Consider the following 14,049-nt stretch of genomic DNA (forward strand, 5'->3'; position numbering starts at 1 on the left):
CCACAAGAGCATCAGTGTGGTTGTGCACTGATGTTAGGCGATGAGGCCTGGCTCGCTGTCGGCGTTCTAATTCATCCCAAAGGTGTCCAATGGGTTTGAGGTCAGGGCTCTGTGCAGGCCAGTCAAGTTCTTCCAAACCATTTCTGTATGGACCTCACTTTGTGCACAGGGGCATTGTCATGCTGAAACAGGAAAAGGCCTTCTCCAAACTGTTGCTACAAAGTTGGAAGCACAGATTTGTTTAGAATGTCATTGTATGCTGTAACGTTAAGATTTCCCTTCACTGTAACTAAGGGGCCTAGCCCAAACCATGAAAAACAGCCCCAGGCCATTATTCTTCTTCCACCAAACTTTACAGTTGGCACTGTGCATTCAGGCAGGTAGCGTTCTCCTGGCATCAGCCAAACCCAGATTCGTCAATCGGACTACTAGATGTTGAAGAGTGATTCAACAATCCAGAGAACCTGGTTTCCACTGCTCCAGAGTCCAATGACGGCAAGCTTTACACCACTCCAGCCGACGCTTGACATTGCACAGGGTGATCTTAGGCTTGAATGTTCGGCCATGGAAACCCATTTCATGAAGCTACCGACGAACAGTTCTTGAGTGAGTGTTGCAGAGGACAGACAATTTTTACTCGCTACGCACTTCAGCACTCAGCAGTCCCTTTCTGGGTAGGCTACCACTTCGCGGTTGAGCCGTTGTTGCTCCTAGACATTTCCACTTCACAATAACAACCCTTACAGTTGACACGGAACAGCTCTATCAGGGCAGAAATTTGACAAACTGACTTGTTGGAAAGGTGGCATCCTATGGCGGTGCCACATTGAAAGTCACTTAGCTCCTCAGTAAGACCATTCTACTGCCAATGTTTGTCTATGGAGATTGCATGGCTGTCTGCTCAATTTTATACACCTGTCAGCAATGGGTGTGGCTGAAAAAACAGAATCCATTAACTTCAAGGAGTGTCCACATAATTTTGTATGTATATTGAAAGCAGGTGCTTCCACACAGGTGTGGTTCCTGAGTTAATTAGGCAATTAACATCCCATCATGCTTAGGATCATGTATAAAAATGCTGGGCGGGCCATTATTTTGGCTACCATGGCTATGCCCTCATAGGATAACGATGCCCCCATCCACAGGGCACGAGTGGTCACTGAATGGTTTGACAAACTGTGTAAACCATATGCCATGGCTGTCTCAGTTACCAGATCAACCCAACTGAACACTTATGGGAGATCCTGGAGCGGTGCCCGAGACCGCATTCTCCATCAATCTCAACATGTAACATTTTTGTTGCATCCCTCCAATAGAGTTCCAAACACTTGTAGAATCTATGCCAATGTGCATTGAAGCTGTGCTGGCCCAACGCCCTATTAAGACACTATGTTGGTGTTACCTGAAGCTGTAACTTGTCTGAATGGGATTACAGGCCTGATTTGATTAACTGTATTCCTGCTCAAGTTCTAAGGACAAAGCTTTGACAGGGACATTAGCTCAATCTGTGCTGGGAATAAGGAGGCCGCTAGGTTGAAGACTAAGTGATCTCATCATCCACTTATGGGGAGGTCCTCAGTCATAGTTCGGCGGACTCACTCTAATGCACTGGTATGAATAGGATACAGTAGAGTTGAGTGCACTAATGGGAGGACATGACATCTCTTGGTTCACTAATTTCAGCTCCCGGGGAGCATCATTTGCTGATCCATACCCAGATAACTTATAGCAAGGGCATCTGCCGAGAAATGGGAGCAATGCTTGAACTAATCAAATAACCTCCAAAGCAATGACGCTTGGGCCGTGTTTGTGTTGACAACAATCCAGTTAGCAACCTAGACCGACACCAATGGGAATGGGAACTAGTTCAGTTATGAGTAGAACTCCTGTAGGGGATCCTGATTGAATTCCAGACAAGAGAACCAAGAGGGATATAGGCTATAGTTATGTAGAGGCCTTTAGGAAAAGTAGAACATTTCACTGTCTGAGATGCTCCATCTATTCATACCCATTCCTGGGCCATATTCATAATGTCTGAGTAGGAGTGCTGATCCAGGATCAGTTTGGCCTTTAAGATCATGTGAATATTATATGGACGGGGGACATGATCCTAGATCAGCAGCTTTATGAATACAGGCCCCGATTTACACCACATCTAGATGACAAATGTGCTGTGCTTGTGAGGGCAGACATTTCAATCCATAAAGTTTAGACCATTAACTCTGGTCCAACTATGCCATTGATTACTCACATAACTAGGACTGAGTCAATGGTGTTAATAAGAACCCTGAACATATTTATCAACACAGTAATGATGCCACATACCCATCTATTTGAGAGTTTTTACAAAACACATGCCACATTACCAATCAATTTGGATGTTGAACAGGTAATAAAGTGCTGATAACTGATAATGGATGGCCGCCTTTGTGAGACCTTGGATTTAGTTCCTGAAATGAATTCAGGCTCATGTACTGTGACTCAACTGTTTATGATAAAGGGCTACGTGTCATACTGGTACAATTGAGGATCCGTTGATGTCCCTATTTGGGCTGTTGTAATGGAATCTCAAATAGTGCGCTATGTTTTGGAGAATGACAGTGCCTATAACTCAACCATGGACGTAAATGTATTCATCATTGGATTCAACCCAAGAGTACGTAGTCAGATTTGAAAAAAAAACAATAAAGTAGATCAAGATACTCACAATTTGCTCGATACACCTTTTTAATCTCAACAGCAAGTTAGCTTATGTGTGGTCAACATCAATGAAGGTAAATAATAAATTGGATTTTCTAACAGGTGTTTGTCAGCAGGAGGTGCAATTATGATACTGAAACACATCCACTACTAATCTTCATTATTTTCAACTATTACTTAAATATTGCTATAATACTTTTTAAATGGCATATACTGATTGACCAAAAAAAGCACTGTCAAGAAGCTAAAACCAAGAAGCTCCTAACTCCACATGGTGGGGTTGTACAGGGAAACTTCTGAGGGGACTTTGGTTTTGTACCTTTGTAAAACCTGGGACTACTCATTTCTGGAAAGGATACCCCAAAATAAAAACAGAACGGAATTAAAACCAGAAAAGCGCAAATATTCTTATCTTAATTCAAAACAAAGTAAAAAAAAAAAAAGGCACACTGAACACTACTCACGCTCAACACAATATTTTTTTCATCTTGAGAGCACGAAAGTCTCTAAACCCCTAATTTGTACAAAGCACAATGAACAACCTATATTGCTATTCTCGCTGGTCTTTCTTTGTAAGAACCAAATGTTTTGTGTCCACTTATTGAGATAAGACAGCGAATGGGTCCCTCACTTTTGTTTTAGTATCCCGGGGAAGCAGCAGACTAGGCTAAACACCATTCTGACTACCACCGTCACCACATCTCTCACTCTAGCTACATTTCCTTTATCGCCTCGTAAAAGTGCTCCAGTAATTCAACTTCCACAGACAATCCTGCAGTCTATGGCTACGTCCAAAATGGCACCCTATTACCTATATAGTGCACTAATTTGACCAGAGCCAATAGGGCTCAGTTCAAAAGCATTGTACTATGGAGGGAATAGGGTGCCATTTGAGATGCAGATTTTGTCTCTGACCTCGAACACTTCGGTTTTTCATCCCATTTAATGAAAAGTAGAGTTATGTCATCATCAGAAATCTGTATGCTTCAAGTAGATTCAAAAGTTGTGTTCATTCGAAGCTTGTTGTAAGAGAGCCATGGTGAAACTTGTCAAAATTAATCCAGTGTCGGGTTACTAATGTCTTTTTCCCCCTTATTTTTTACAGCAACCTTTAGGTTAGAGAAACATTACTTCAGAAACCCAGTAAACCCACTGTTAGACCCACATCAGCTGCATACAGCAGGAGGTATAAGGTCACAATCTGGAGATAACTCACCTAACAACAATAGCGCAGCAAACTGACTTGACTTGACTTACAGTGGCATGCAAAAGTATTCACCCTCCTTGGCATTTTTCCTATTTTGTTGCCTTACACAACCTGGAATTAAAATAGATTTTTTGGGGGGGTTGTATCATTTGATTTACACAACATGCTTACCACTTTGAAGATGCAAAATATTTTTTGTGAAATAAGCAAGAAAGACAAAACTTGGGCGTGCATGACATTTCACCCCCCCAAAGTCAATACTTTGTAAAGTCACCGTTTGCAGCTACAAGTCTCTTGGGGTATGTCTCTATAAGTTTGGCACATCTAGCCACTGGGATTTTTGCCCATTCTTCAAGGCAAAACTGCTCCAGCTCCTTCAAGTTGGATGGGTTCCGTGGGTGTACAGAAATACTTTACCACAGATTCTCAATTGGATTGAGGTCTGGGCTTTGACTAGGCCATTCCAAGACATTTAAATGTTTCCCCTTAAACCACTCGAGTGTTGCTTTAGCAGTATGCTTAGGGTCATTGTCCTGCTGGAAGGTGAACCTCCGTCCCAGTCTCATATCTCTTGAAGACTGAAACAAAACAGGTTTCCCCTCAATAATTTCCCTGTATTTAGCATCATCCATCATTCCTTCAATTCAGACCAGTTTCCTAGTCCCCGTCGATGAAAAACATCCCCCAGCATGATGCTGCCACCACCATGCTTCACTGTGGGGATGGTGTTCTCGGGGTGATGGGAGGTGTTGGGTTTGCGCCAGACATAGCATTTTCCTTGATGGCCAAAAAGCTCAATTTTAGTCTCATCTGACCAGAGTACCTTCATCCATATGTTTGGGGAGTCTCCCACATGCCTAATGGCAAACACCAAATGTGTTTGCTTATTATTTTCATTAAGCAATCGCTTTTTTTCTGGACACTTTTTCGTAAAGCCCAGCTCTGGAGTGTATGGCTTAAAGTGGTTCTATGGACAGATATTCCAATCTCTGCTGTGGCGCTTCGCAGCTCCTTCAGGGTTATCTTTGGTCTCTTTGTTGCCTCTCTGATTAATGCCCTCCTTGCCTGGTCTGAGTTTTGGTGGGCGGCCCTCGCTTGGCAGGTTTGTTGTGGTGCCATATTCTTTGCCATTTTTTTAAAATAACGGATTTAATGGTGCTCCGTGGGATGTTAAGTTTCAGATTATTTTTTTATAACCTAACCCTGACCGGTACTTCTCCACAACTTTGTCCCTGACCTGTTTGGAGAGCTCCTTGGTCTTCATGGTGCTGCTTGCTTGGTGATGCCCCTTGCTTAGTGGTGTTGCAGACTCTGGGGCCTTTCAGAACAGGTGTATATATACACTGAGATCATGTGACACTTAATTAGTCAGATTGCACACAGGTGGACTTTATGTGACTTCTGAAGGTAATTGGTTGCACCAGCTCTTATTTAGGAGCTTCATAGCAAAGGGGGTGAATACATACGCACGCACCACTTCAGATTTGACATTTTATTTTTTATGAAAGTAATTTTTTTCACTTCACCAATTTGGACTATTTTGTGTATATCCATTACATGAAAACCAAATAAAAATCCATTTAAATTACAGGTTGTAATGCAACAAAATAGGAAAAACGCCAAGGGGGATGAATACTTTTGCAAGGCACTGCATTCCTTTTAGCTCCTAGTGAAGCAAAGGGCTTCAAACTGATTTGTGTAGTTTGTTGGAAATATCTAGCCGATTTATACAATATTTTTTTTTATCTGCTGCGATGGTGTTAGTGGGGGGATCATCTCCTGATTTTTCATCACGGTCTACGCAGTGATGAGCGGTCACTGTGGATATGTTGGCTGTGAGTCATCATACTGGAATTCTCCCCAAAAACATCACACATTAAAGTACGACTTTCTGGTGAGGAAAAAGCCTGTTGCTTCAATATTGCTACAATAAAATATTGACTAACACTGCACTTATCAAGTGCGCATTAATTCATTACTTTGTCTCTTGTTCGTTTATTATTTTTACTACTTCAAAAACACCCAATGTGTTTTTGAGAGTTCTTGGCCTACTTCAATACAAAATAGCATCTTTGTCGTTTGGTTTGTGCTTTCGGTAAGCCAAGTTCCGTTGTGCACGTCTTCCAAAAACGACCAAACTGTGCTAAGTTTTCTTGCATCGTCCAGCACTTGTTCTCGACGGGGCCGCTGTGGCTGCAGTCAGCTTTGAGGCAGTTGTATTCCTGTGGAGCGATATCACTTCACACGTGACACCCCCCATCATGGCAACATCCATCCACACATACCCAGCCAGCCATCCATGCTGGCACACCCATCACCCAGGCAGCCTCCAGGCCTGGGTCCTTGCATAGGGCTGATGGGAACAGAGAAGTGGGAAGGGAGATCGGGAGGATTTTGGTAGAAAGGTTCTGAGGTTGGTTCACCACAACTAAAAAAAATAGTATTCATTGATACAAAAAAAACAACAACACTTCCCCTGTACCTTGACCCCCAACTCCACTCCATGACATCTACGACATGATGCTGTGTAGATTTTCAACTGTCGGTAATACTGCTTTCTCCCCACAGTTCTACCGGCTTCAGTTCACCAGTAGGAAGCCATGCTGCGAGTCTACAGTCTCCATCATCTCGCTGTCCAGAAAGGAGTCCTGGAGCTCGGTGGGTAACGCCAGCCCCTCATACCCGGCAACAGGGGCCTCTCCTGGGCCAGGCCGGTGCGGCTGCCCGGGGTCCAGGTGGAACTCGTATTGCTCTGGATAAAGTGCCTCTTGCGGAGTGTGGAATTGGCCCTGCTGGTCACACAGCTGGTAGCTGTATCCCAGGGCCTCGGGGTGCTGGTTCTGCAGCTGGCCGGCCAGGGCAGGGGGCATTAAAACTGGGCTGAGGTGGGAGTGAGGGTGGGGGTAGTGCTGGGCCAGGTAGTGGTCATAGACCAGGTTGGCACTGGGCTCAATGAAGGGGCTGAGGGCCTGGGTGTAGGGAGGGGAGGCCTGGGAGCTGCCCTGCTGCTGGTGGGCCCCAGCCATGGCCCCCTGCTGCTGTGGATTGTGTATTGCCCCTGGGTCCCCTGGATAGGAACCTTCCACTATCTGCATCTGGTTGAAGTAGGCTTGGAGGTGGGTCTGCTTCTGGAGGTACATCCTCTTCTGGTGCAACCTGAAGATATAGTGATATAGGTTACAGCGACAACCAGGAAAATAAGATGGCGGAGGGATCTGTTTTGATAAGTATGAATAGTCTAATAATGTACCTATGCTCCTGCAGCTGTTGCTCTAGACTCCGAGGATTCTCCTTACAGAAGAGCTGGCAGCTAGCAGGACTCACATTAGCCATAACACTAGCTTTCTGTAAGGGACAGAGTGGGAAATATGAGGGATTCAATAATTTTATCTGTGGTTGCAATGAGGGTGACCAGTCTCAAATGTGCCATCCATAAACATTGACAAATATAAAATTACAATGAAATGTATATAAAATCATACAGTAATGCATACAAACTAACAAATTATTAGCCATTTGCTATTGTAATTGATTACTCCCCTAATAAATATTTTGATAAATACAAGCTAGATTTGAGCCGTGTTTTGGTACCTGTAGTCTGTGTGCGAGATATTGTGTCTCCAGGCTCTGTCTTCGGGACAGTAGAGGCTGGGCACCACCATGGTATAAAGCTAAGTTATCCTCGTGCTTAGATGCCTCACCCTGAAAACACACAGAGTTCAGAGGTTACACTCACAATCACACTGGGTTACAGACCGCCTACGCACACACAAACACAGAGCAGGGTTTTCATTTGCCAGTAATTGCCAGCTTTTGGCAAAATAAATACGTAAAGCAGTTAAATAAAATTGTCGGTGGCCAAATTGACCGGGAGAAAAAAACAATCCCAATGAAAAACCCTTGTTATTAATTGATGGTAATTTGACAGTCATACTTATCGGCCTGTAGGTTAATTTGCCTAATTTTGTAGAATTAAATTTGGGCATGTGTATTGTTGTTAGTTGTCAGGTCTTATTTATCACACGAGCACAGCATACAGGGCCTATTTTCAGCTAAATATCACATGTCAGACAGTGCTAGAGCTGCTGTTGCTCCTCAGCTTGTTGCTGCTGGAGTGAAACGTGCAATTCCAGTCAATTCGCAACAATTCTAAATGCAATCGCATATTAAACAGTTTATCACCACAATTAGATTGTTTATTTTTTTACCCGTTTTCCTTCCCAATTTTCTGATTACGATCTTGTCTCATCGCTGCAACTCCCCAACAGGCTCAGAGGCGAAGGTAGAGTCATGCGTCCTCCGAAACTCGACCCGCCAAACCGCGCTTTTTAACATCTGCTCGCTTAACCCGGAAGCCAGCCCACCAATGTGTCGGAGGAAACACTGTTCAACTGACAACCGAAGTCAGCCTGCAGGCGCCCGGCCTGCCACAAGGAGTCGCTAGAGAGCGAGAAGCCAAGTAAAGCCCCCCCGGCCAAACTATCCCCTAACCCTGGCCAACGACGGGTCAATGTGCCTTAGACTGCTGAGCCACTCGGGAGGCCAAGAGCTACTATTTTTATTTCTCAAATGGTAATTGAAGCATGCCTTCCATTCGCCATTGAAGTGCATAGGCAACGGCAGGCAGGCTGTCAGTGCATCACCCATCACTTTGCAATGTGAGCTGGAGGCAGTTTGCATTTTGAATGTTTTACATCAAATTTTGAGTCTTACCTTGCTTCAAAGTAGCATAGGCAAATTCTGACCATATAATTTTTTTATAAAGACTGCCATTAAAACTTTCATTGTCCAAAAGCACAATCCTAGTCATATAGTACCCCATCCTAGTTGTTGCAACTTTAGATTCCCCAACTCTAAGTTTAGAGATTTATCATTAGCACGTCTTCCATCCAAATGGCGACAGACAATACGCGCATTTTCTCACGATGTTTCCATCAAATTGACTTGTTGCAAATAAAACGCTTTACGTGATCCCTTTTGCGGTTAAATTCCCATGTATCAAATAAAAAAATAAGTTTCCATCGAATTTAACTTTCCTGATGGTTTTCTCACAAAAAAGTTTACATTATATATAGCGAGTATGCCCACTCTGGTACTGGCACGTGCACTCTAGCTAACAGCGCCATCTGCACGCTTTTATCCTACACGTACTTTACACAAAGGTTGGATGTAAAACCTGGTTATATAGTCACATATGGAACCGCTCACATCAGGTGCGCTGTTTAGAATGGTGTGATCCCACAAATTGCATTTTGACAAATGTTTAAAATGACGTTTTATTGGCTTCATTACAGCAGTTGCATGTTACGTTAAGAAGACTTACCATAATCTAAATATGATTACGGTCATTCTGAGCACCGTGGGTGGACGCCTTAATGGGTTATGCACCCTATGCATATGGGTCCGATAAATCACTGATGGCCGGTAAATTAAAATCTTCCCGGTAAGGAAACACTGAAGCGGAGGCGCACGCACACACACAAAGCTCCACTGAGTAAAGTTATTGCCACTCTTGTATACAGGGCAATGTATTGATGCTGACTGTGTATAGTAATTGTGTGGTAAGCAACTATAGGGACCTTGTAGACAAGACATGCTGCCAATCAGCCCTTGGACCACCAGTGCTGTGTCTCAAATGGGACCCTATTCCCAATCCCTGTAGAGTGCACTATTTTTGCCCAGAGCTCTGGTCAACCAACCAACCAACCACACAGGCCTTGTGTTTACACTGTTCTAGAGGACAGGGAAATGGATGCACTGATTCACAGATTGATCACGCTCTCTCTGTAGGGGCCATTGAATTGACTCGTTGTTGCCTGTTTACAAGCAGCAGCCAACGGTGAATCAGTTCAGTCACTCTCCCTCTTTCTCATATTACCTCAACAACAATGGCTGCATTCACTATGTGCAGCACCAGGGGTTGACTGACTGTCAACAAGGGGACAATTGGCTACCTCTTCGTCCGGACGGAACATTATATAACCAGCCTCGTCTGTGATTCACCGGCTGGCTGGCTAACAGATCACTGGTGAGTCAGGAGAGGTGCTGCTGGGTGGGGTCAAAACAAGACATGGTATCAAGTAATGTTTGTACCATGTTTTGTGCTGATACCATGTTGTGTTGCTGCCATGCTGTGTTGCCATGTGTTGCTGCCATGCTATGTTCATGTCTTAGTTCTCTCTTCATGTAGTGTTGTCTCTCGTCGTGATGTGTTTTGTCATATTTTTTATAAAATATTAGTCACATGCGCCGAATACAACAGGTGAAAAGTGAAATGCTTACTTACAAGCCCTAACCAACAATGCGGTTAAAAAATAAATAATTAAAAACACAAAAAAAGTAACAGAATTAAAGAGCAGCAGTAAAATAACAACAGCGGGCTATATACAGGGGGTACCGGTACAGAGTCAATGTGTGGGGGCACCAGTTAGTCGAGGTAATTGCGGTAATATGTACATGTGGGGGGAGGGGGGGGGGGCAATAAATAGCCTGGGTAGCCATTTGATTAGATGTTCAGAAGTCTTATGGCTTGGGGGTAGAAGCTGTTTAGAAGCCTCTTGGACCTAGTCTTGGCACTCCGGTACGGCTTGCCATGCGGTAGCAGAGTCTATGACTAGGGTGGCTGGAGTCTGACAATTCTTAGGGCCGTCCTCTGACACTGCTTGGTATAGAGGTCCTGGATGGCAGGAAGCTTGGCCCCAGTAACGTACTGGGCCGTACGTACTACCCTCTGTAGTGCCTTGCAGTCGGAGGCCAAGCAGTTACCATATCAGGCAGAGATGCAACCATGCTCTCGATGGTGCAGCTGTAGAACCTTTTGAGGATCTGAGGACTCATGACAAATCTTTTCAGTCTGAGGGGGAAAAGGTGGCCGTGCCCTCTTCACAACGGTCTCGGTGTGTTTGGACCATTTTAGTTTGTCGGTAATGTGGACAAGGAACTTGAAGCTCTCAACCTGCTTCACTACAGCCTCGATGGGAATGGGGGTGTGCTCGGTCCTCCTTTTTCCTGTAGTCCACAATCTACTTTGACTTGATCACGTTGAGAGAGAGGTGGTGCCAGCGCAACAACATGGCAAGGTCTCTGACTTCCCTAAAGCTGTCTGTTGTGTAATCGGCAAACTTAATAACGGTGTTGGAGTCGTGCCTGGCCGTGCAGTTATGAGTAAACAGGGAGTACAGGAAGGGACTGAGCACGCACCCCTGAGGGGCTCCCGTGTTGAGGATCAGCGTGGCGGATGTGTTGTTACCTACCCTGACCACCTGGGGGTGGCCCGTCAGGAAGTCCAGGATCCAGTTGCAGAGGAAAACGTTGAGTCCCAGGGTCCTTAGCTTAGTGATGAGCTTTGAGGGCACTATGGTGTTGACCACTGAGCTGTAGTCAATGAATAGCATTCTCACATAGGTGTTCCTTGTGTCCAGGTGGGAAAGAGCCGTGTGGAGTGCAATAGAGATTGCATCTGTGGATCTGTTAGGGCGGTATGCAAATTGAGTGGGTCTAGGATTTCAGGGATAATGGTGTTGATATGAGTCATGACCAGCCTTTCGAAGCACTTCATGACTACAGACGTGAGTGCTACGGGTCGGTAGTCATTTAGGCAGGTGTTCTTGGGCACAGGGACTATGGTGGTCTGCTTGAAATATGTTGGTATTACAGACTCAGACAGGGAGAGGTTGAAAATGTCAGTGAAGACACTTGCCAGTTGGTCAGCGCATACTCAGAGTACACGTCCTGATAATCCATCTGGCCTTGCGGCCTTGTGAATGTTGACCTGTTTAAAGGTCTTACATCGGCTGCAGAGAGCATGGTCACACAGTTGTCCAGAACAGCTCAGCTCTCATGCATGTTTCAGTGTTACTGGCCTCGAAGCGAGCATAGAAGTAATTTAGCTCGTCTGGTAGGCTTGTGTCACTGGGCAGCTCTCGGCTGTGCTTCCCTTTGTAGTCTAATAGTTGGCAAGCCCTGCCACATCCGACGAGCATTGGAGCCGGTGTAGTACGATTGAATCTTAGTCCTGTATTGATGGTTATAGCCGGAGGGCATTTCTTACAAACTTCCGGGTTAGAGTCCTGCTCCTTGAAAGCGGCAGCTCTACCCTTTAGCTCAGTGCGGATGTTGCATGTAATCCATGGCTTCAGGTTGGGTATGTACTGTGGGGACATCATCATCAATGCACTTGACGAAGCCAGGAACTGATATGGTGTACTCCTCAATGCCTTCAGAAGAATTCAGGAACATATTCCAGTCTGTGCTAGTAAAACAGTCCTGTAGCTTAGCATCTGCTTTATCTGACCACTTCTTTTATTGACTATGTCACTTGTGCTTCCTGCTTTCAGTTTTGCTTGTAAGCAGGAATAAGGAGGATAGAATTATGGTCATATTTGCCAAATGGAGGGCAAGCTTTGTACGCATCTCTGGGTGTGGCGTAAAGGTGGTTTATAGTTTTTCCCCCCTTTAGTTGCACATTTAACATGCTGGTGGAAATTTGGTAAAACGGATATAAGTTTCCCTGCATTAAAGTTCCCGGGCCACTAGGTGTGCCACCTCTGGATGAGCATTTTCCTGTTTGCTTATGGCGGTATACAGCTCATTGAGTGTGGTCTTAGTGCCAGCATCGGTCTGTGGTGGTATGTGGACAGCTATGAAATATACAGATAGTGTGGTCTACTGCTTATCATGAGATACTCTACCTTGAGTTCCTTAGATATTGTGAACCAGCGGTTTAAAAATATACATAGACCGCCACCCCTTGTCTTACCAGAGACAAGTCTGTTCTATCCTGCCGATACAGTGTAAAACCCGCTAGCAGTATGTTGTTCATGTCGTCGTTCAACCACGACTCAGTGAAACATAAGCTATTACAGTTTTTAATGTCCCGTTGGTAGTTTGCTCGTATGTCATCGATTTTATTTTCCAATGACTGCATGTTTGCCAATAGAACGGATGGCAGCGGGGGTTTCCTCGCCCGCCTACAAATTCTCAGAAGGAAGCCCGACCTCCGCCCCCTTTTTCTCCGTCTTCTCTTCACGCAAATGACAGAGATCTGGGTCTTCTCTTCGCGCAAATGACAGAGATTTGGGCCTGTTCGCAGGAAAGCAGTATATCTTTCACGTCAGACTCATTAAAGGAAAAAGCTTCTACCAGTTCGCTGTGAGTAATCGCTGTTCTGATATCTATAAGTTATTTTCAGCCATAAGAAACAGTAGCAGCAACATTATTTAAAAAATAAGTAAAAAATTAAGAAACTAACCAAATAACAGTTGGTTAGGAGCATGTACAACGTCAGCCATTCTAATCCCAGCCCCCTTCCCCGCAAGAGGCCTTTTGCCTTGTGGTAGGCCGTCATTGTAAATTAGAATTTGTTCTTAAATGACTTGCCTAGTTAAATAAAGGTTCAATAAAATTTTTAAAAATTAAATCAAGACAACGAGTGGAATCCCCAATTTTTTACTTTTTGTTATTGTTGCTAACGATCTCGCTGTCTGTTCCATCCTCTTCTGACACTTTGGAGACAGTACTGACCTGCAGCGTGGGGTCCAGCAGGTTCTGCAGGTTTGCATGGAGCCCCTCCTCCCCGGAGCCCATCTGCTCGTACATCTGTTTGTTCAGCTCCAGGATGCCTTTGGTCCGTGCCAGGTTCTGGAGATGCTGCCGGAACGCAACCAGACCTGACAACATAGTTAGGAGTCAGGGGATTTTAGCATCCAAACTAATCGTTATAACCCGGTTCCCTTGTATTTATCCGACTGAAATTACAGAGCTATCACTTCTAGCCTACTTCCTCTACCGCCTGCAGGGAGAGAGTATGTACGTCATGAGTGTGTGTGTGTGTGTATTGGTGGTGTTTATCTCTGGCTCCTAAAAGGCTGGGTGACTGTTCCTGACGGCGTGAACCATGGGACCTGACTCATCCTAATGATAAGGCTATATAAAGATTTGAGACGCTCCTCCACGTCTCCCCCTGCAGCGGCACGCAGAACCCAGCCGCTGATTCACTGACGTTTCAAACAGCCATTAGAAAGAACTGGGGCTCTGGTGACTCTAAGCTCCTGCTGGGTGTGTCTGTGTGTGCAGACTGAAGAGGCAGCTGGGGGGGGGGGAAAACAACACATCTACCAATACATTTTACAGTCTCTATTAAT

The 14,049-nt window shown here is 44.8% G+C and overlaps 1 protein-coding gene across 1 annotated transcript in view; it reads right to left on the minus strand.

Moving 5' to 3' along the window:
- Window positions 1–2,709: 2,709 nt before the first annotated feature.
- LOC139382263 (serine/threonine-protein kinase SIK2-like) overlaps window positions 2,710–14,049 on the minus strand; it is a 58,072-nt gene continuing 46,732 nt past the window's right edge. Inside the window, exons 12-15 of the mRNA XM_071126128.1 lie at window positions 13,430–13,575; window positions 7,499–7,609; window positions 7,158–7,252; window positions 2,710–7,063 (exon numbers count right to left, since the gene is read on the minus strand). Of these exons, the coding sequence (XP_070982229.1) occupies window positions 6,487–7,063; window positions 7,158–7,252; window positions 7,499–7,609; window positions 13,430–13,575 (929 nt within the window). The 3' untranslated portion in view covers window positions 2,710–6,486. The remainder of the gene's footprint in view (window positions 7,064–7,157; window positions 7,253–7,498; window positions 7,610–13,429; window positions 13,576–14,049) is intronic.

This window comes from Oncorhynchus clarkii, chromosome 24 (assembly GCF_045791955.1).
Source record: "Oncorhynchus clarkii lewisi isolate Uvic-CL-2024 chromosome 24, UVic_Ocla_1.0, whole genome shotgun sequence".
NCBI lineage: Eukaryota > Metazoa > Chordata > Actinopteri > Salmoniformes > Salmonidae > Oncorhynchus > Oncorhynchus clarkii.